At 43.8% G+C, this 20535-nt stretch overlaps 1 protein-coding gene across 1 annotated transcript in view; it reads right to left on the bottom strand.

Annotated features, from left to right (window-relative positions):
- Positions 1-20535, bottom strand: part of LOC114594632 (calpain-2 catalytic subunit) — a 33200-nt gene that overhangs the window by 11632 nt on the left and 1033 nt on the right. The window contains exons 2-9 of the mRNA XM_028724558.2: positions 15663-15732; positions 10523-10641; positions 9557-9690; positions 8959-9127; positions 5245-5328; positions 2400-2485; positions 1961-2035; positions 1006-1166 (exon numbers count right to left, since the gene is read on the bottom strand). Coding sequence (XP_028580391.2) covers positions 1006-1166; positions 1961-2035; positions 2400-2485; positions 5245-5328; positions 8959-9127; positions 9557-9690; positions 10523-10641; positions 15663-15732 — 898 coding nt within the window. The remainder of the gene's footprint in view (positions 1-1005; positions 1167-1960; positions 2036-2399; positions 2486-5244; positions 5329-8958; positions 9128-9556; positions 9691-10522; positions 10642-15662; positions 15733-20535) is intronic.

Here is a 20535-nt window from a genome sequence, read left to right as displayed (position 1 = left end):
AAAGGTCAGGTTCCAGAACCGGTGGACCATTTTTGACAGTATGTGACAGGCCTATTTCCCCACAAAGGTCAGTGGTATCAAAACTCCTGGTAGTTGATATTGCAGACTGAACTGGAGTGGGGTGGGGCTAAAGGAGGCATTGTGCAGAGACCTCACTTACTTTGGTCCCAAAAGACTTTTACTAAACCGAAGAGGATGTTTTGCAAAAGAAGTATAAAGTAAAGCTTGTAGATTCACAGACTTTGTAGGCCTTTCTAGGTGATTTTTAAAAAAATCACCACTGCCCTGCAGCTTTCATATAAACTTTCTTTCGAATAGGATCTTAAAAAATGAGATCCAGGATTATCCCCCCCCCCCCTCAAATCAATCTGTTTTCACTATGCCAACTCACTATGCTCAATAAATCTGCCTTCTACCTCTGCAACCTCTCCTGCTCTCTGGGGAAACAAAGCTTTCTGTTTTCCTTCGTGACTCCTCACAACAGATTCCACTTTCCACTGCCTCCCCTCTGCTGTTTATAGTGCAGTTGCTGTGGCTTGGGCGTGCTGCTCATCCCTGGGCCAAGACCAAGTTGGAATCCAGACACATATAAAAACTGTTCTGAAAATGCTTCTTAAAAACAGAATGAATTTTCCATAAGGCTCACCATCGCCATCTAGTGTCACATTGTATATTGCAGTTAAAAAACACTTTAAACGTTTTATTTGTAGCTGTATAGCTGAGTCCCAAGAGGGCAGTAACCGGGTGGTGGTGATGGTGGGGGTTCAGAAGCTTTCTGGGCACCCGAGTGAACTTGTGCCTAAACACTGAAGTCTTGGCGTAGAAGGGCTCTATATAATTTTGTTTGGATGTTGTTAGGAAATTCCAGCGAAAAACTACAATCGGTGTGGACTACAACTCCCACCAGCCCCGACTACTGGCTGTGCTGGTTGTGAGTGATAGGAACTGGAGTACAACATCTGGATGGCACCAGGCTGGCTACTTCTATGCCAAAGAGTGACTTACCAGGGTAATTTCTGCATCCGCCAGCGGTGGATCCTCTCCTCCAGTTCCCATCCAACAAATTCAGGCTCCACTTCTTGAACTTCTCACTGGCCAGTGTATCTGGAGTCAAGTTGCAGATCTCAAGGCGGGAGTAATGCCTCAGGAAATCACTAAACGACATCCTATGGGATAGAGCCAGGGGGGGAAAAAACCTACTAAGAAAAGACGATCCTGACATGCTTCTTCCCATCAGTTGTATGATAGGATTGGAGGATGGCTCAGCTGGTAAGAGCGTCAGACTCTTAATCTCAGGGTTGTGGGTTCGAGTTCCACCTTAGGCAAAAGTTTCCTGCACTGCAGCAGACTGGACACTGGACTAGATAAGCCTCATGGTCCCTTCCAACTCTCCAACTCTATGATTCTATCAAATCAATTGTCCCCAGAACAATCTCTGGGCAACATGATGGCAAGCTCCCTTGGCAAGCTGCAACATCAGTTGGCTATTATGCCTTTAGGATAAGAAATGCTTTAAAAAAAATAAAAACCACCCACTTGAAATCTTTCTCCTACAGACCATTTACTCAAGTTTGAAAAACTCTGAATTTTCCACCAGCCATCAAGGTGTTTCAGGTATTATTATTCATTTTTATTAGATGAGAAACAAAACTAAATATAGCAAAGCAAAGACAATGTTTTGGGTGTTCTATACTAGGTCTGTGTGTATTCCAATCAGAACTGGTTCCAGAGATCCATTTACAATTTGATGGCTGCAAGTATGTCAGCTTTCAGTACACTAGAATAGTATTCATAATGTCTTCCCCTCCATTTGGAAAGTTAGGGAAGGGCTGTAGTTCAATCGCTGGCATCTCCAGGTGGGGCAGGGGCATCCTGAACAGTTGTTGCCAGTCAGTCGGTGGAGACAATATTGAGCAAGAAGAACCCCATGTAAAGCTGCTTCATTATGTTTCATCCTTACCAAAATTCTCCATCTTCATGTCTCTGCGTGAGCCTCTCTCTCACTTTAGGATCAACTCCGTTCCAGCTTGGACAGCTAAAAACATAAAGCCAGTTTAATGTCAATCTTTAGAGCAGCAGGTGGCCTTTCCAGAATTCCTCGCCTCCCCCCCAACCACCGCTAATGCTTGCTGGGACAGATGCAGCAGCATTTAAAGCAAGAAAAGTATAACTTACATGCAGAGGGAATGCACTTAACTGAAGCAGAGAAAGATTCCTGAAAGGCTCATTAAAGTGCTAGAAAATGCATCTGTGATCTAGGTCTTACAGTTGCCAGGCTGCTTTCAAGAAGTCATTGCAGTGACACTGCTTTAGAGTTTGGTAACCTGTAATGTGAAACTTTATGCTGAAATGTGGTTTATTGGAAATGCACAGCTCTGGCCTCCAGGCTTGAAACTCACTTGTCGTTCCATTTTCCAGTCCATTCTACTTCCCCCCAGGGGTTCCGGATTCTGATCAATTTCTGCAGGCTGCCTCGGAAATTCACCTGGCAGGATTAGAAAAATGTTAAGTTCACTAACAGACGGGAACTGGGGAAAGAATTCAGGTGCTTTCCATTTTCTTTATGCCGAGAAACCTGCTGCTTATATTGAATAAGCCTGCACTGTTGCCGGGTTGTTATTGTTTGTTAAGTGTCTTTTGCATCAAGGTTTGTTATTTCCTGTGGAATACGGGGTGGTTTTTTTTGTCCGACCAATAGTCACATCATGAAAAAAAAGAAAAGAAGAAAAAAAGCAATGTTTTCCCCAAACTCTTCCATGTTATTCTCCAGCCTTCTTGCCTTCGCCTTCAGAATTGACTTCTGAACTACCAATGAAACTGCAGCGATAGCAATGTAAGCGACAAGCTGCACAATCTTGTGTGGTACTAACTCAAATGTAAGTGGCACTGATGTCAGTGGGGTTTACTTCCAGGTACGTGGGAGTAAACCCCATTGAATTCAACCATTACATCTGTGTAGACACGTACAGGATTGCACGGTTAGCTGCCCTTCATACTTCCTCTTCCACAACAGCAGGGGAGCTGCTTCCCAGGGGCATAATCTCATTTGGTTGGCGAGGATATGGGAATATTCCAATTGTAATATTGGAATGTTGTGTAGGTCTTTTTCACCCAGTGGGCTGTGTGAAGTCGGGCAACACAGAAAATCTAATATACTATGTATAAGTAAAGGGACCCCTGACCATTAGGTCCAGTCGTGACTGACTCTGGGGTTGCGGCACTCATCTCACTTTATTGGCCGAGGGAGCTGGCGTACAGTTTCCAGGTCATGTGGCCAGCATGACTAAGCCGCTTCTGGCGAACCGGAGCAGCGCACAGAAACGGCGTTTACCTTCCCGCTGGAGTGGTACCTATTTATCTACTTGCACTCTGACGTGCTTTCAAACTGCTAGGTTGGCAAGAGCAGGGACCGAGCAACGGGAGCTCACCCCGTCGCGGGGATTCGAACCGCCAACCTTCCAATCGGCAAGCCCTAGGCTCTGTGGTTTAACCCACAGCGCCACCCACGTTCCATACTATGTATAAGAATGTCCTTTATATGAATTACAGAGAATGAAACATGACATGATAGGTTAGGTAAATGATAAAAAAGATGAGCTGTGGTGGAAGGGAGGGTTATGTTAACCCCCCCCCCAATGGTCCTGATCTTAAGCAGCCCCCTCCGCACTGGCACTAATGGGAGCCTTCTTCTCAGTGGAAATAGTAAGTGTGTGTGTCTGATTCCCAAAGCCCCTCTGTGTGCCACGGACCCACTCTGGCTTCCTCATCCCCCCAACCACCAACTACCTATTTTTTATTTATTTTCTTAAAAGCAGCTCTGTAGTGCCAAACTACGTAACACATATTGCATGAAATTTGCCTTAATAGAGTGTAGCTCACAGCACTGCTATGAGGATGAATTGGATGGGGAACAGATTGCAAAGACTGTGCATCATATGCACTATGGCAGCAGTTGTTGGAATAGCTGTTATCAAGGGCAGCCGTAGTGCTTGGCTAGTGGCGTGGAACAAAAGAAGCCCCTTGGAACATCCTGGAGAGGCTTCAGAGGCAGAATTCAGTTCCCTTCTCAATAAGAGCAGCATATTCCCCCTGACTGTTGATACTGGGAAATGCTGAAGCCAAAGCATCCAAGGCCAGCTGCAATCAGAAGTCTGCCAACAGCTCATTATCATGCCCGCCCTTTGTACAGCCTGCCAGGGAGTCAGCTTTAGACAACATTTTAATCAGAAGGGCAGGGATGCTTCCAGCATAATCACTCTGGGTGTCTTCCAAAGATCAATGAAGTTATTAGCGAGAGAGAGAGGGCTGAGATTATTATATATTATCTCCCTTTCCCCTTTCTCATTCTACCATACCTGCTATCCATCATAAATTTAACCCTTTCCAAACTGTGACCTGTCTTTTACGGCAGGCCATTGGACTGGCAGAGAGAGGTGGTGAACAATGAATTTCAGTGCCTGGATCTGCACCACTTTGTGTTGTGATAAGTGCAGGTGATGACATGGGGCGCTCCTAGCTGGTGGGGCAACTGTTAATTGCGCTAGAAGCCTCCAGGGCAACACAAGTGCAGGAGCTGTCTAAAAGCCCTTTGCAAAAGTGCTTTTTGAAGCAGTCCTGCACGTCTCCTCTAAGTGGGTGGGGCTGGGGAAGAGGCACCTCTCCCACCTCAGTTTAAAGGATAAGCATAGTGCTGCTTCAAAGAGTGCTTTTGCAAAGGACTTTAACGGCTGCTCAGATGGTGAGATTAAATCCTGCTGCTTTGGCTGCCCAGTCCTGTTCCCTTCTGCAGGATTAAACCTTCTCCCTCCTGAGCTGGTGGATGAGTGTGGTTTGGGGAAAATGGCCTCATGGACCAAACTGGACCTCTTGGTGGGCATGGACTGAAGATTCCCCATCTTGGCTATAAGATGTACCCTGTGATGGAGCCAGGGGAAAACATAGTTCCCCCCTATGCTTGTGTACCCCTCGTATGTTATGTGATTTCCCAGAAAAATGAAACTTAAGCACATTGTGGGTTCACTAATTGGCAACATGTGATACAGCTCACAGTAAGTATTTCTTAGCATTTCAAGAGGGCTAACGAGGCAAAATTTGGCTGGTGGGAGACTTCATAGCCACAAGAGGGCAGTACATTCAAACTTTTCACAGATAATATCTCGGATGCATAGGAAATAATACTGGCCCAAAATGAGATCATATCCTTAGTGCACTACATTTTGCCATTTCCCAAGATGGAGAGCTTACCTCTTCTGCACCTGTAACAGAGTATGCATGCCCTTTGACCAGCTTCTGTGTGGTGACAGCCTCCGTCTCAGCAGCGCTTGTGATCTGCAAACACACACGGAAATATCACTGCTCCTGTGGTGACACAATCCCTCACTGAAGCACCGGTGCCATGCTGAATGCTACAGCGGCAATTGCTCCTGCAGGGGGCTCGACAGCTCCATGAGCTTTTTCCCATCATACTCTATACCCTGGTCTTTGGCAAGAGGAATTGGCCAATACGAACCAGCACTGCCCCTTGCCCCAAATTGTTGACTTCTGCTTGTGTCAGCTGAGGTGCTGGGGCTTGCCAAATTTCTCACTGCCTCTGAGAAACAATTGATTGCATTCTCCCTCTCTGAAGACTCTCTTCCATCTCATACAAACAATATTATCGTATGCATCTTTGGCTCTCAGGCCTATTTACAGTTCAAACCTTAAGAATGGGCAACCTGACAAAACAACGCAATTTTGAATGCAATTTCTTTAAAAAAATGCTCTCCTAGTTGCATACATGTTTAATGCAAATTTCTTAATATACACATTTTTTTCAGGCAATTTTCGCCTTCTGTATGCTACTTTTCATTAGTATATGCATTTGTACGCAGTTTCTCCTCACACACACATTTTTTCCCATGTTTTGTGCTGCATCACAGCCTTTGGAGAAGTGTGGATTTTTAAGGATAGATGCGTTTTCGTGTATTGTTCTTCTGGGAAGTGCAAATTAAAGTCGGTTCACTCTGGCACAGTTAGGGTTTAGAGATCACAGAGAATGAATCAGGGCATCAGTACCTGGGGGAAGGGGGGGGAATGCAGTTTTGTCCTCAGATGGAAGAAGTTTTCTTGTGAAGGCTGAGAATGAGAAGCCAGCAGAGGCAGGCATTTCTGGGAACTATAAGGTTGTATTACTTAATTTTTGACTGGGCTGTTTGCCCTGCTTTGTGCTACTATGAAAGTGAATTCTAAACAACTTCCCCCCCTTCTCTGAAAAAATAACAAAAATAGCACCCCCACATCCCAGGGAGCTACTTGCAGCCTGTTACCATACTGATAATACTTAGCCTTTGCTGTGTGTCTTCCAAATATATTTTATCTATTAAAGATTTGCATTCTTGGCCTTGAGTTCCTGTCCTTGGGTCTTATTACACTGTCTTTCTATTTTATCTCGAAACCAAGGGATTATAGTCAAGCCACCTTAAGCCTCCAGCAGAATCTCCTTCCTGGAGTGATAGCCTTTTGTTTACAGAAATACTGTTTACATTATCAAGCCTCTGCCCACCTGAATACTTATCCAAACTGGCCCTTTTCCAACAAGGCTTTCTCAATTTTGAGCCTGAAATGCATGCAACCTCTAGAATCAGTTTCTGCAGCTGTAAGACAAAGGGGACTTTGCACCACTCATCTGCTATCTGATGCTTTGGTTTGCAGATTTGAAAGAACTAGATCTGCCACAATCCAGAAATTTTGAAGCCAGAGTGGTGTGAGGGATAGAATGCTGGGCGTGGAAAATACTGGACCCCATTACGTTTGTTTAAAAAAGGAGCTACCTAAAGTATCTAACTGTTGGAGATGCAACAGGGATAATGCTTCTCTAAAACAAATGTTTTTTCATTGTCCTGTATTGAAAGATTTTTGGCAGAAGGTAACTGAAACGTGGCTCCCTTCTACGATTGGATTGAAGACGTATACAAACTCGCAACCTATGAACAACTTGCATATAAATGCAGACTTGCCATGGACAAATTCGATGACATTTGGAATCCATTCTTACAAATAGTGTAATAGGTTAAGATCTGGTGAAGTACAGTAACAACTTTGTAAAGTATAAATTTTGGGGTCCCCCCCTTTACTTTCCCTTCTACACGGGTGCTGTTTCTCTTTTTCTCTTTTTTATTTATGTCTCACCATGTTTAGTGCACGTATAATTTTGTACTTTTCAACTTTCAATAAAGATGTCTGGGAAAAAGAAAGAAAGAATGCTGGGCGTGGGCTAGAGAAAACTAGTCGGTTTTGCAGCCAGGGTGAAATGACATGTGAAGGCAGATGCCCTGTGGTTTTCGAAAGATCGCCCCATAATCACTCACAGAAGGGCGAGCGATTTAAAGCACAAAGCAGATTTATGGGCGAGGAGGTGCAGATCCCTGCCCTGCCTGCCGTTCCCACAGCCTGTGCCCCGCCATCAGGCTGTTTTCTTCAGGGCTTCAGTATTGGAAGCAAACTTGGCCATGATAAAAAGCTGCTGGGGCAGTGGAGCAACAGGAAGCAAAAGCAGGAAGAGGGTGGCAAGAGTTCAGCACTCCCCATACTTGCACTATAGATTCAATCCCTCACCCTCCACTTTAAAGGTTATTGAGAAGACCCATGTTGAAAGACACAGATCCAAAAAAAGCTCACCAGATGATTGAAGGCTAGCCATCATCTCTCAGCCTAACTTACTTCATTAGGGGCAGGGTGGAGCATCCCAAAATGTAGATGGTGATTATGGTTCCTTGGCATTATCCCTTAAGTTATGTGGGAGTTCTGATTCACATTCACAGCTCTCTCGCCTGAAAATGCTTCTTCATTCATTACAATGCTGGAAACAACTTATAGGGATGCATGTGCAGAGTTAATATCTGCACTGAAGTGAGTGAGGAAACCTAATTCCACAGGAGAGCAATGTGCATGCAACATAACATGATGAGGAATCACTGGATTCTAGATGTTGCTGGACTACAACTCCCATCATCCCTGACCATTATCTATGCTTGCCATGACTGATGGGAGCTGGAGTCCAACAACATCTGGAGGGAGGGGCAGGTTCCCCATCCCTGGTGTACACGGAACTTGGAATCAGATATGTTGTCTGCAGCTACATGATGGAGGTCTCCAAAGAGACCATTCTTTTCTTAGAGTCACACATTTGGGGATTTATTTCAGACAGGGAAATTAAAGGTGTGTGCAGGTATATTCTTAAAAAGGGTAGCCAGAGCAGTCTTATTTATTTTTTATTCTTTTAAAAAGCAATCTGATTTAGAAGCATCTAATGAAGCATCTAATGGTCAGGGGTCCCTTCACCTTTACCTTTAATGAAGTGGAACCCTAGTCCATGAAAGCTTGTGCCCTACTAGAATTTGTTAGCATTTCAGATGCCACAAGACCCTTTGTGTACTGAGGCAGGACTCTCGGGACCCAGCAAAGAATTGCTCAAACGCAACTATGAGGTGAAAATACACCCAGCCACTAAAGAGCAGCAGCTGCCTTTGCGCTGCTCAGTTGTTGCAAAGGGATGTTAACACACACAATGGAAGAGAAAACAAAAAAAATTCCTTCCAGTAGCACCTTAAAGACCAAGTAAGTTAGTTCTTGGTATGAGCTTTCGTGTGCGTGCACACTTCTTCAGATACCTGAATATCGTGCACTGGAAGGAATTTTTTTTGTTTTGACTATGGCAGACCAACACGGCTACCTATCTGTACAATGGAAGAGGTAAGGAAAAATCTTCTTTGGGGGGCCTTTTTTGCCCTAAAGTCTGATTCAAATTAACACCAGCCATTCTTATAGGAGCGGAAGGGCTCAGGATTTTCCAGTCCCTGTGCACTACCTGGAGGTTTGGAATTCTGTACTACCTCACAGTCCCCTAACTAAAGCAACCTTCCAGTTGCTGCATGCACCAAAGAACTTGGGACAGCTGGAGAGAAAACAACACTAACTCACATCAATAGAGCATCCCAGGAGAGATCCCTTCTGAAGAGCCTTCTGGATGATTTTGAACAGGTTCGGCGGGGGCTTTTGCAGCTCGTACCACTCTGCAATTCCTCCAGTGAAGTCCTCAAAGCCCTCAGTGGTGCTTCCTCCAGAGAGAGCCTCATACGATCCATTCACCCTGTGTAAGATGCAAACATGACATTTCGACTTTCTTTTCTCAGCCTTTGAAATTAAAGTGTAGCATAACTAAAGCCTCACAATCAGGTGTCTGCACTACTACCACTTTTTTATTCACGAAAAGCCCAAGGTCAACATGGGATACATCAAAATGTTTGACACAAGGATCTGATCCTGTATCTTAGCTATATGTATATTAAATAATTACACTATTAATCCATATGGACTAGGGCCTCTGATGCTACAAAGAGGAATGATCCCTTCCTAATGCAAACCATTGTGATTCCAGTGTAGTCAACCCACTTGATGAAGTGAAAGGTGTGGAAGGGAGGCTTGGCCTGAGCAGAGTCCCAAGGGCTAGGCAAAGAAGCTTGGAGTGCGCAGCCCCTGGGCCTGAGGTTCCCTACCTCTGATGCAATGCTTTACTTACTTGGCATAAGCCTTCTCCAGCAGAGCGCTCCAGAACTCACTCCTTTGGGCTGAATGAACGAAGAGGAGCTCTCCATCTTTGGTAGGTAGCTTGTCATCAACAACAACATCCACCCACTCTCCATACTGCCAGAACTGAAAACAAATCATCATCATCATCACAATGTGTTAGAAGGCATGCTCTTGATCACAGCTGGAAACAGCTTGGGACCAGGTTAGCTGAAGGAGCTTCTCCCCTTACATAATGGTCCAGACTTCAAGATAGTCTTCAGCAACGCTTCTCTGGGTGCCCTCAGTGAGGAAAGGGACTTCTTGGTGATGGCAGCTCAGTTATGGGATGCCCTCTGCAGAGCGTACTGCCTGGTGCCAGCTCGCTTCACCAAACATTTCACTTAAGTTTTGAGAAAGAGCTTTTTGAAGCTCTAAAAGCTTGCCACCTTATCTGCAGTGTAAGAGTAGGTTAAGTATCTTCTAACAAAATATATAACCAATACCAGCCCCTTTCCTCAACCTGGTGCCTTCCAGATCTTGTTGGAGTGATCATTGGCCATGTTTGCTGGGGAGTCAGACCCCAACAATAACCTGAGGGCACCAGGCTGAGGAAGGGTGACTAATACCACTCTGAATGCTATTCATCCCAGAAAAATCTCTATAGCTCAGGTGTACAAAATGGAACTTGAAGCAGGAGAGCATTATCTCCAGACAAGCATGCAGCTTTAAAGTTGTTTTAGGCAAAAGAATCAATCACTGCCTTGAGCAACATCTAAGGGGTACAATCTGCACATTCTTCCGGGAGGGGTGGATCAGGTCGGTTCACACCTGATTCTGCAGAATCCAAATTCCTGAAGCTTCCCTACCCTCCATTGCATGCATACCAGGGTATCAGTTGATCTGGCAAATACAGTGCTAATAAGAGAAAGCAGCGTAACCCTTCCAGGGAAAAGGCAGAAATCAGTATCTGTGGTACCTGGAAGTGGAATATTCCTGCATATCTGTCTTTGAAGCTTTGATCGCTGGGCACAACTCTAGCCAAAACTTCTTCATTCAACGTGAGAGAAGCAATGGCTGCCAGGAGCCAACAGTCTCCTGTGAAAGCAAAACAAAAGTATTTCCCATTAGTCTCCATGCTCTTAAATAAATAAAGGGGGGTGGGGGGAGAAGCAGAAGTAAGGCACTTTAAGTCCTATTGATCTTACCAGGAGAGATTAACATAAGAGCAGGACAGAGTACTGTACTTCTATACTCTAATTATGGGGGGGGGGGGGAGAGCATGTACTATGCTGTTGTGGTGATGTGAGGAGGGCAATTTTTAATTACCTGCTCCCCTTAAAATCAACTGGGGAGTTGATCTGCAACAGGTCCAGGTGTCAAGTTGCACCACCAACAGGGACGTGGGCATGGTCTTGGAAGACACGGCTGAAGTGTGTTCTTTCCCTGTGCTGTCCTATCCTGCTCAAAACTACATCTCATTCTAGCAATTCCACTGGCACATCTTTGGTGGTGTTGCGCCAGCATATCTGGGGTGTTCCATTGGTTATATGCCATGGCAGTAGGTAATCTGGCATTCTGCCATCCCATTCTGCCCTGCAAGTCACCTAATGAGACCTGCAGGTATAAGGCGGTATGCAAAATTTAATAATAATAATAATAATAATATCCACAAAAAATGGGCTGAATTACACCCAGTGATATTTGGCATAGAATAGTTGGGAAGCCTTCCTTAAAAAAATCGGAACAGTAATAAGCTTTTCCCAAGACAGATGAATACAGAATTACCAGCATGTTTGGACTTTCACATGTTTTTAAAAAGCTGATTTCAGTCTCTGCAGAATCTTGCTTTGAGAATTCTGGATTAATCTGATCCATCTAAATTATATTAACAAACAAGGTCCTCCCCAACATGTGTGGAAATTCACTGATGCCCTTCTGTTCCAGCAGACTTTTCCATCTTTCATAGTTTTGCCACCTGTGAGTCAGAGAAGCTCTGTAGACTGGCTCTGCCTTTCAGAATCAGATGGTTAGCTGCTAACCAGTGCTGCTGGATGAGAGCCAATGTACACTCGCCTCCTCACCTTTGGTGCCTCCAGCAGCACTGCAGTTTACCAAACACACAAACAAAACAAAAATTACTGAATAAAGAAGTCAATGGCAGGGAGGGGGGAAATAACTTCAGCATTTTCAAACTGAATTAATAGAACTCTTCTGTCAAGATCAACTGTCTGTGATGACTGTTAAATGCTAATGAACTCCACTGGTGCACCAAAGCATCTCAAGATCTCTTATCATCCAAAGGCTAGATAGGTCCTAAGAATCTTTGCCATAAGCCAATGAAGATCTTGATTTTGCAACTGTAGAGTGGCTGTGTTTGCATCATGCACTCCTTCTTTTTAGTAACTGCTCATCAACAGTGATGCTTGGCAAGTAAAAAGGTAAAGGTAAAGTACCCCGGACGGTTAAGTCCTGTCAAAGGCGACTATGGGGTTGTGGCGCTCATCTCGCTTTCAGGCCGAGGGAGCTGGCGTTTGTCCATAAACAGCTTTCCGGGTCATGTGGCCAGCATGACTAAACCGCTTCTGGCACAATGGAACACCGTGACAAAAGTCAGAACACACGGAACCGCCGTTTACCTTCCTGCCACAGCAGTACCTATTTATCTACTTGTACTGGCATTCTTTCAAACTGCTAGGTTGGCAGGAGCTGGGACAGAGCAATGGGAGCTCACTCTGTTGCGGAGATTCAAACCGTCAACCTTCCGATTGGCAAGCCCAAGAGACTCAGTGGTTTTAGACCACAGCGCCACCCATGTCCCTGCTTGAGCAAGTACTTAGCAGCAGACATACAGAAAATGGCAATTATGAAAACAGGCTGGGCCCCTTTGAACAAAGAGGTGCCTCTCATGGAAACCCAAGATAAAGGTAAAGGTACCCCTGCCCATACGGGCCAGTCTTGACAGACTCTAGGGTTGTGCGCCCATCTCACTCTATAGGCCGGGGGCCAGCGCTGTCCGAATACACTTCCAGGTCACGTGGCCAGCGTGACAAGCTGCATCTGGCGAGCCAGCGCAGCACACGGAACGCCGTTTACCTTCCCGCTAGTAAGCGGTCCCTATTTATCTACTTGCACCCGGGGGTGCTTTCGAACTGCTAGGTTGGCAGGCGCTGGGACCGAACGACGGGAGCGCACCCCGCCGCGGGGATTCGAACCGCCGACCTTTCAATCGGCAAGCCCTAGGTGCTGAGGCTTTTACCCACAGCGCCACCCGCGTCCCCAGAAACCCAAGATAGCTACCCAGAAAAAGTAGCAACTTCTATTTAAGGCTCATTCTTGTGGCATTTTTGGATTCCCCGTAACAGTACATGGTAGGAAAGTGCTTCATTTTTAACAAAGCTGATTTGGATCCCAAACAAGAGGTGAACCAGACATACCAGAAACCAGAATGAATTGATAGATACAGATCCGAACCAAGTCTTGCGGAAAGTGCATTAATTAGTGCACAGCTTCTGACAAGTGTGTCCCCCTATATAAGCTACCGTATCTTCTTAAAAAGTTGATGGTTTTGCCTCTGTTCTCCTGCATGCTGCTTTGGCACAAGAATTTCCTTCCCTTCTATAGTGGTTTCACTTACTGTGAGATTTCCAGAAGAGAATTTTCTGGTTATGGTAAAAAAAACCCCAGTAGATAAATGAGAAATGGGCAGTAGAAGATGCACTTGAAAAAGAATACATAATCAGCAGAAGCAATTGGAAAAGCTCAACTGCTTCAATCTGTGCACATATTAAACTGTTCCACCTCAAAGCCCACAGCAGGATAGGGTGAACATGAATATATGTATTGCAAGCAGTGATGATGGTGCTGTCAACAGCACCTCCCCCGCTGAAAATATTAGAACTGTACACCACCCTAATGAGTAAAACGGGAGATCCTCATGGCACAACAACACAGTATTGTAGAAAAATGCATACATGAATTTTTACAATGTAAATGTGGTTTTAATTTCTGGGGAAGATATATCTGCTACTGAAATCAGAGGGGAAACACTAGCCTATTTATAGGTCATTGCTGTGATACTATAGCAACATCCTTTGAAAAAAACCCACCATAAATATTGAGCATGCTTCCTCTATGCAAAAACCGTTCTGCTAAAATGACTCACTGTGCGCAGCGAGCTTTGCAGTAATATGCAACTATGCAACAATACAAGATACACATAAACATAAAAAAATACTAGAACCTGAGAAAACTCATCTAAAAATTCCTAAAAGATTAATTAATTAATTCAAAGGAAGGGCTTTTTTAAACCCACAAAGCTTTATACTGTAAATTTTACAGTGCGGTAGGTTTGCTAGAGTCTGTAATGTTCAGTGGCCCAATTTCCACATCACATTAAGTCACAGTTAAAAACAAGCTATTGTTTTATGTGTAAGCGAACCATGCCGGTGTATGCTGCTGAAAACTTCTCACTCTGCTCCAGCTATGCCACTGGGTAACATGTCTGGCTTGTTGTGACATCCAAATCTGGACTCGTGAATCTTTTCCTGTGTATGGATGTCACAACAAACTGCACTTTCTTGCTTTTTGGCAGCACACATATAGCAGCAATGTGCATACTGCATATGCAGATTAAACCACAGTTTGCTTCAAACTAAGGTTTAATGTTTGTTTTAAACTATGGTTTAATGTGATGTGCAAACCAGGTCATTATGTACCGTAAGTCTCAAATTAGCATGGACCGCCTGTTTTGCACACTCACTGCAAGCCATACAATCTGAAGAATATAATGAATGCTACATTCTTCTTAGTTAAAACAAGCTTTATTTTTAAAAGGGGGAAAGGTATTGTAAGTGTTAAATGACTGATTGCTACACCTAACTTTCTCTCCATGTCACAATGCCAGAGTGCCTTTCATCTGGACAGGGATAGCCTAACTACTGTTGTCTATGCTCTGGTAACCTCAAGGTTAGATTACTGCAATGTGTAGGGCTGCCTCTGAAGACGGTTTGGAAACTTCAGCTGGTGCAGAATTCAGTGGCCAGGTTGCTCACCAGAGCCAAACGGTTCGTGCATATTGCACCAATCCTGGTCCGACTGCATTGGCCACCAGTTAGTTTCCGGGCCCAATTCAAAGTGCTGGTTTTGACCTATAAAGCCTTAAACAGCTCAGAATTTGCCAACCAGTGCCACAGTGCACACTACTTTGAAAATGGCAGGTTAGAGGAATGTTGCAGACTGGTGAATGACACAGTTTCTTCACACACGAATCTGCTTAATCCCTGAAGTTTCTAAGTGGTGTACATAAAAATTACAAAAAGTGGATAAAATCAATTAATGTTAATAATAATAGAGACAGAAAACTTCCTTAAAATGCTTGTTGGAATAGTAAGGTCTCGCTGCGACTACTTGAGGTGCGTGACAACATGAAATCCAGAACAAAGGTGCAGTATGGCTCTGCGTCCAAGAAAAATGCAACATTAAATAGGGTTTAAGGTGTAGTTTGTGACACTGCAAGGGCAAAAAGAAAGGAAACCTTACAAAAGAACAATGTAGTTTGCGGCTATGAAGTAATGCCAATGTCATGGTTTTATTTGTCCCTGGATTCAGCCTGTTGAAATCAATGCATACCTGCCCTGAAGCACAAACAACATTCTTTTCTTGGAATGAAGTGCAATTTGCATGAAGGATGAAAAAAAGGAGTCTCTTATCTGGAAGTTAAAGTCAAATGCCACAAGCCAGCGTTATCTCATGGATATGGAGCACACACGACACTCTGGAGGGAAAATGTTTCAGGAAGAGGCAAAACTGTGTTGGAACTGAAGGGTGCTAAAATCAGAATTCGATGCAATGATAAAAGAACCCAAGGTGGAGTAAGATGTAGTGGTAGTCTGATCTTTGTCTAATCACACGACAAAGAGAAAATATGATGATTTACATGGTTGAGAGGAAGCTACATTTCCCTCCAAAAGGTGAAGAGAAAAATAGCCTGGTTTAGTTTGAGGCCGACATGATAAGCAGGTTTATATATTTTTAAAATAAAGTAAATAGATCTAAAACAAGGTAGACATCATGTTAAGAGTGCTTCAACGGGAAGATAAGCATGGTCTCTATCTTACCTAAAGCTCCTTGGCAGATATCAGTTCTGGTGGCACCTCCAACAATAAACTGAGGATTGGAACACAACTCCTGGCAAAGCAAGTAGGAAGAAGAAACATGTAAGAAAATAAATTTATTTAAAGTTATGGACATTCCAGGCTGATCTCCAATGGCAACCCTGGTATCTGTACATGAATGTGTGGAGTGTTGGGATTATGTTTCCCACCAGCTGCAATTCTGCACATGGTTAGGCTGGCTAAATCTCTTTGAAGTCACTGGGGTCTAAGCAGACCAGCTATGTACATGACTATAATCCAAAAGAGGCACTAAGTCAGCAAAGGCTGGGTCTTAATGAAAAGCCAAAACCTCTAAAATATTTGATGTGGGCCGCCCAATTATGCTAAAAAATTGGGTAAACTTATGGAATGTAAATTTGAAATTTACAGCCAGCTATAATATCAGAGAGAACATGATGAAAATGGCTCATCGGTGGTACCTTACTCCTTCCAGATTATCAAGAATGTATAAAAATTTGGCGAATGCTTGAAAAATATTTACTTTCATTATTATCACTTCGTGTGCGGGTGTGGGTATCTGCACATATGAGTGTTTTTGTATGCAATGTTTGGGAGGAAATAAGATGGCAAATAACAAACAACAAACTAAATATTTATGTATGTAATTTTTATTTCTTAATTATATTTAGTGGTAGTATGGGTGTATTGTTTTTTGTAACATAAAATCATTCAATAAAAATTATTTAAAAAAAATAAAAAATAAAATATTTTTTCTAGACAATGTTCTAACCACTTCAGAATCTCGGAGGCAGGCATCCAAAAAGAAGTTCTTAGTGGCAATTTGTGCTATAACCCTAACCCATGGTCTCCCAAACTTGGGTCTCTGTCTGTTTTGAACTACAACTCCCATCATCCCTAGCGAGCAGGACCAATGGTCAGGGATGATGGAAACTGTAGTCCAAAAACAGCCGGAGACCCAAGTTTGGGAAAACCTGCCCTAACCCCTTTCTCTAGTTCAAAATTGTGGGCAACTTTTGATGCGCTCAGAGACAGAAACAGCACAGGAGATATTTCTTACTTTTTGATCTGATAACTGCTGGGAGCCAAAGTGGGGCGAGTAAGTTCACATTGGGACTTGCTTTGGAGTAAAAACCTATAGGGTTGTGCTGTGCTGATACTTTCTGTGGTTTCCCTCTCTACATGGATGTTAATATATTCCTTACTTCTGGTTTAATATGACTGATGCTATTTTTCTGTCAATTTTGTTAACGGTTAAACTCAAGGAGATTTTCTTCTGGATTTACCAAGCTGAAATCTGAGATTCTCTGCCCTTATGCAAAGCATGCAGCCATGGAAACGTCATCCTTGAATACACAGAGGCCTCCACTTTCCTCTGCTGACTTCTCCTTCTTCAAAGAGCATAATGCTAAGACTTATGGAGGTCTGGTTGGCTCCTACCATCAAGGAAAAATATTTATTTTCATGTGTTCCTGGTGCTGCTTAAAAGCTGCTGGACATGTTGAGCAAGAAAATCCCCTTTATTCAAAAGAAAACCACATAGCCTCTGAAACACAGAGGGGTCTTTCTTCACAGTACGTTTTGGTACAGAGCAGTTTGCAACTATACACACCTTCACGAGATAACATCACCTAAAGCAGGGTTTCCTAAACTTGAGTCTCCAGCTGTTGTGAGACTACAACTCCCATCATCCCCTAGCTAGCAGGACCTGTGGTCAGGGATGATGGGATTTGTACTCCAAAAACAGCTGGAGACCCAAGTTTGGGAAAGCGGCAGCTAATATCCATTTGTTCATACACACAGATGGGCATGTTTTCAAATTAGTGCTGAATGGTGTTCTCTGTTCCCCTCCCCTCAATTAGTGCTTCCACAGACCTTAGTCTTTTTTAAAAATAAAAAAACCCTAGTCTTCCAAAAGGGAGGGGATGGAAACTGGTGTGTTGATATACTGATATACAGAGGATATACTGAAATACAGAGAATATATATCAGTACTACTGCACCACTTCCAGTTTTACCTACTTCATCCATAAACAAGTTAAACATGGTGATGGGGAGTGGCACACCCCTGCAATGTCACTAGACCTGCCCCAATAGAAGATGACCTGAGAAAAAACGCTCTCATTATAAAAAGGTGTTGTGCCAAGAATGCGCTTGAGAAGTACATTCTTGGCACAAAACAGATTGTAACTGTTCCAGCAGAATGTACTTTAGACTGACAAGTAGTGTGGGGCAGGGATGAAACAGAGTGATGCCATGTGTACAGCAACCCCCAAAAAGAGCCTGAATGCACATCATCACGCAGTGTGAACGTGCCACATATTACAAGCAAAATTTGCTCTTTCAGCATTGTAAATAAAGGATGCAAGCATGTAAATAATTGCATTCAAATCTGACTCTGAAAAGTACAGGCAAGTCAGATGCATCAATAAATGCATCTATGGAAGTGAGTGGCTGCCAAGATAAGAAAAGGACAGGCAAGGAAATGAAGGGTGGAGAGGTGACTTAAACACAGAGTTGGAAGCCATCAAACCCAGCCTCTTGCTGCAAATCCACTCATGCAGCATCCCCGATCAGTGGGCATCCAGCTACTGCTTACAAACTTTTAATGAAGGACTATCCTCCACCTTTTGAAGCCTAGTATATGACCTAATATAAAAGGAAAGCAGGAGGAAGTGAAACAACAGGTGAGGGCACACCATCTATTGTCCCTCCTGAAAACATAAAACAGGAATATTTCACAATGTAGGGGTAGGGTGTGGTGCACAGGGTGGGTACAGTGCATGAATAGGACTGTTGAATGAGCATAAGAACGTAAGAAGAGCCTGCTGGATCAGGCCAAAGGCCCATCAAGGCTAGCATCCCGTTCTCACAGTAGCCAACTAGATACCTGCAAGAAACCTGCAAATAGGAAATGAACACAAAAGTACTCTCCCCTCCTGCAGTTCCCAGCACTGCAGTTCAGAAGCATTGCTAGCCATCACGGCTAGTTGACAATGTAAAACTACTTTGTGAGGTTACTGCTAAATGAGAATCCAGGATGTGCGTACACCCAAAGCAGCCTCCCCAGTCAGTGGTTGTCTCTGCTTCAGCCATAACATTTAGAAGACCTCATCACAATGATCAATACCATGGGTAGGCAAACTAAGGCCCGGATCCGGCCCAATCGCCTTCTAAATCCGGCCCACGGACTGTCCGGGAATCAGCGTGTTTTTACATGAGTAGAATGTGTGCTTTTATTTAAAGTGCATCTCTGGGTTATTTGTGGGGAGTAGGAATTCATTATTATTTTTTTCCAAAATATAGTCCGGTCCCCCACAAGGTCTGAGGGACAGTGGACCGGCCCCCTGCTGAAAAAGTTTGCTGACCCCTATACTATTGATGAGTCTGACCGAACTGAGTCTGACCAAACTGCGGGAGGCAGTGGAAGACAGGAGTGCCTGGCGTGCTCTGGTCCATGGGGTCACGAAGAGTCGGACACGACTAAACGACTAAACAACAAATACTATGGATAACGACTGCATACAGGCATCCTATGGAGCTGCAGAGACTCTCAACATGAAGAATGTGGCATCCCCATGGCAAGTGAAAGATGTATTTTGGACTTATGAACAGGAGTATGATTATGAGTGTGGTTCATGAAGCATAGGGCAAAAAAGGTAAGCATGAAAGCATCCATGATTTGAGTAAAGATGGAACTTTGGTGTTCTAACTACTATTTATCCATTTCACCTCAGTGCCTTGGTATTTTCAGACTGGGCATACTTCCTAAATGCCTACAACCTTCTTAGCCCACATGAGATATAGGGCTCATGGCCTGCTTGGACGTGTTATTCCCATAGGCAACTGGTTGGTCACTGTAACCACAGGATACTGGATTAGCTGGGCCTTTGGTCTGATCCAGGAGGGCTCTTACATTCACACGAAACAAAGATAGTCAGTGAGCTTAAACAATCAAAACTAGATTTTTGAATCCTCCATATTAGTCTCTCAGAAATCCTCTTAATTCTCACTGTGTTTGGATTGATGGGCGCTTCCTCTTACAAAATATGGGAACTTCTTTCCCTGTAGAAAGCGACAAGTGCATTTTGATATTGCCTCTGTGCCTTAAACACACTAGCTGCAGTGTGTAGATGAATCCCCATGGAAGAAAGTGGTACTTACTTCTGAGTAAACATGCCTAGCATCCCACTAGCTTACAGGAAATTATATTGTATCTGAAGAAGTGTGCATGCACACAAAAGCTTATACCCAGAATAAACTTAGTTGGTCTCTAAGGTGGTACTGGACAATTTCTAAATTTTTTTTGACTGTGTCAGATCAACACGGCTATCTACCTGAATCAGGAAATTATATATTAGCTCTGTAACATCCTACAGGAACTAGTATTCCTATCAGGCATTAGTTTGTATAGAAGCAAACGGACATGCTGCCAATCTCAGTCCCACCCTACTCTGCCTCCCTATACAAAGGAAACATTTTTTCTAACTTACTCATAACTTCTGCTGCATACACAACCAGCACACCATCCTACGCTGCATCAACTAAACCACAATAATCACCACCTCCCATGCTCCCTACAACCAACCCAAATTAGAATCCCTACTTGTAGTATAAAAATGCATGGAAATGATAAGCACAAGCAAACCCTTTTGGCACTCTAGTAACTAACCTAACTGGATGCATACCAGATTGGCAAAAGGATGACTACGGGATTTGGAGTGATCCTGAGTACTAGAAGTTGATCTTTTCTTTTCCTCCCTTCCACTGGGCCACAGCCAAGAAAGCCAGATCCCGCACAATTCAGGCAGGGATGGGCCGATTCCAAAAGTACAGTGGTACCTCGGGTTAAGTACTT

This window comes from Podarcis muralis, chromosome 3 (genome assembly GCF_964188315.1).
Source record: "Podarcis muralis chromosome 3, rPodMur119.hap1.1, whole genome shotgun sequence".
Classification (NCBI taxonomy): Eukaryota; Metazoa; Chordata; class Lepidosauria; order Squamata; family Lacertidae; genus Podarcis; species Podarcis muralis.
This window is presented reverse-complemented; position numbering and strand designations above follow the sequence as displayed.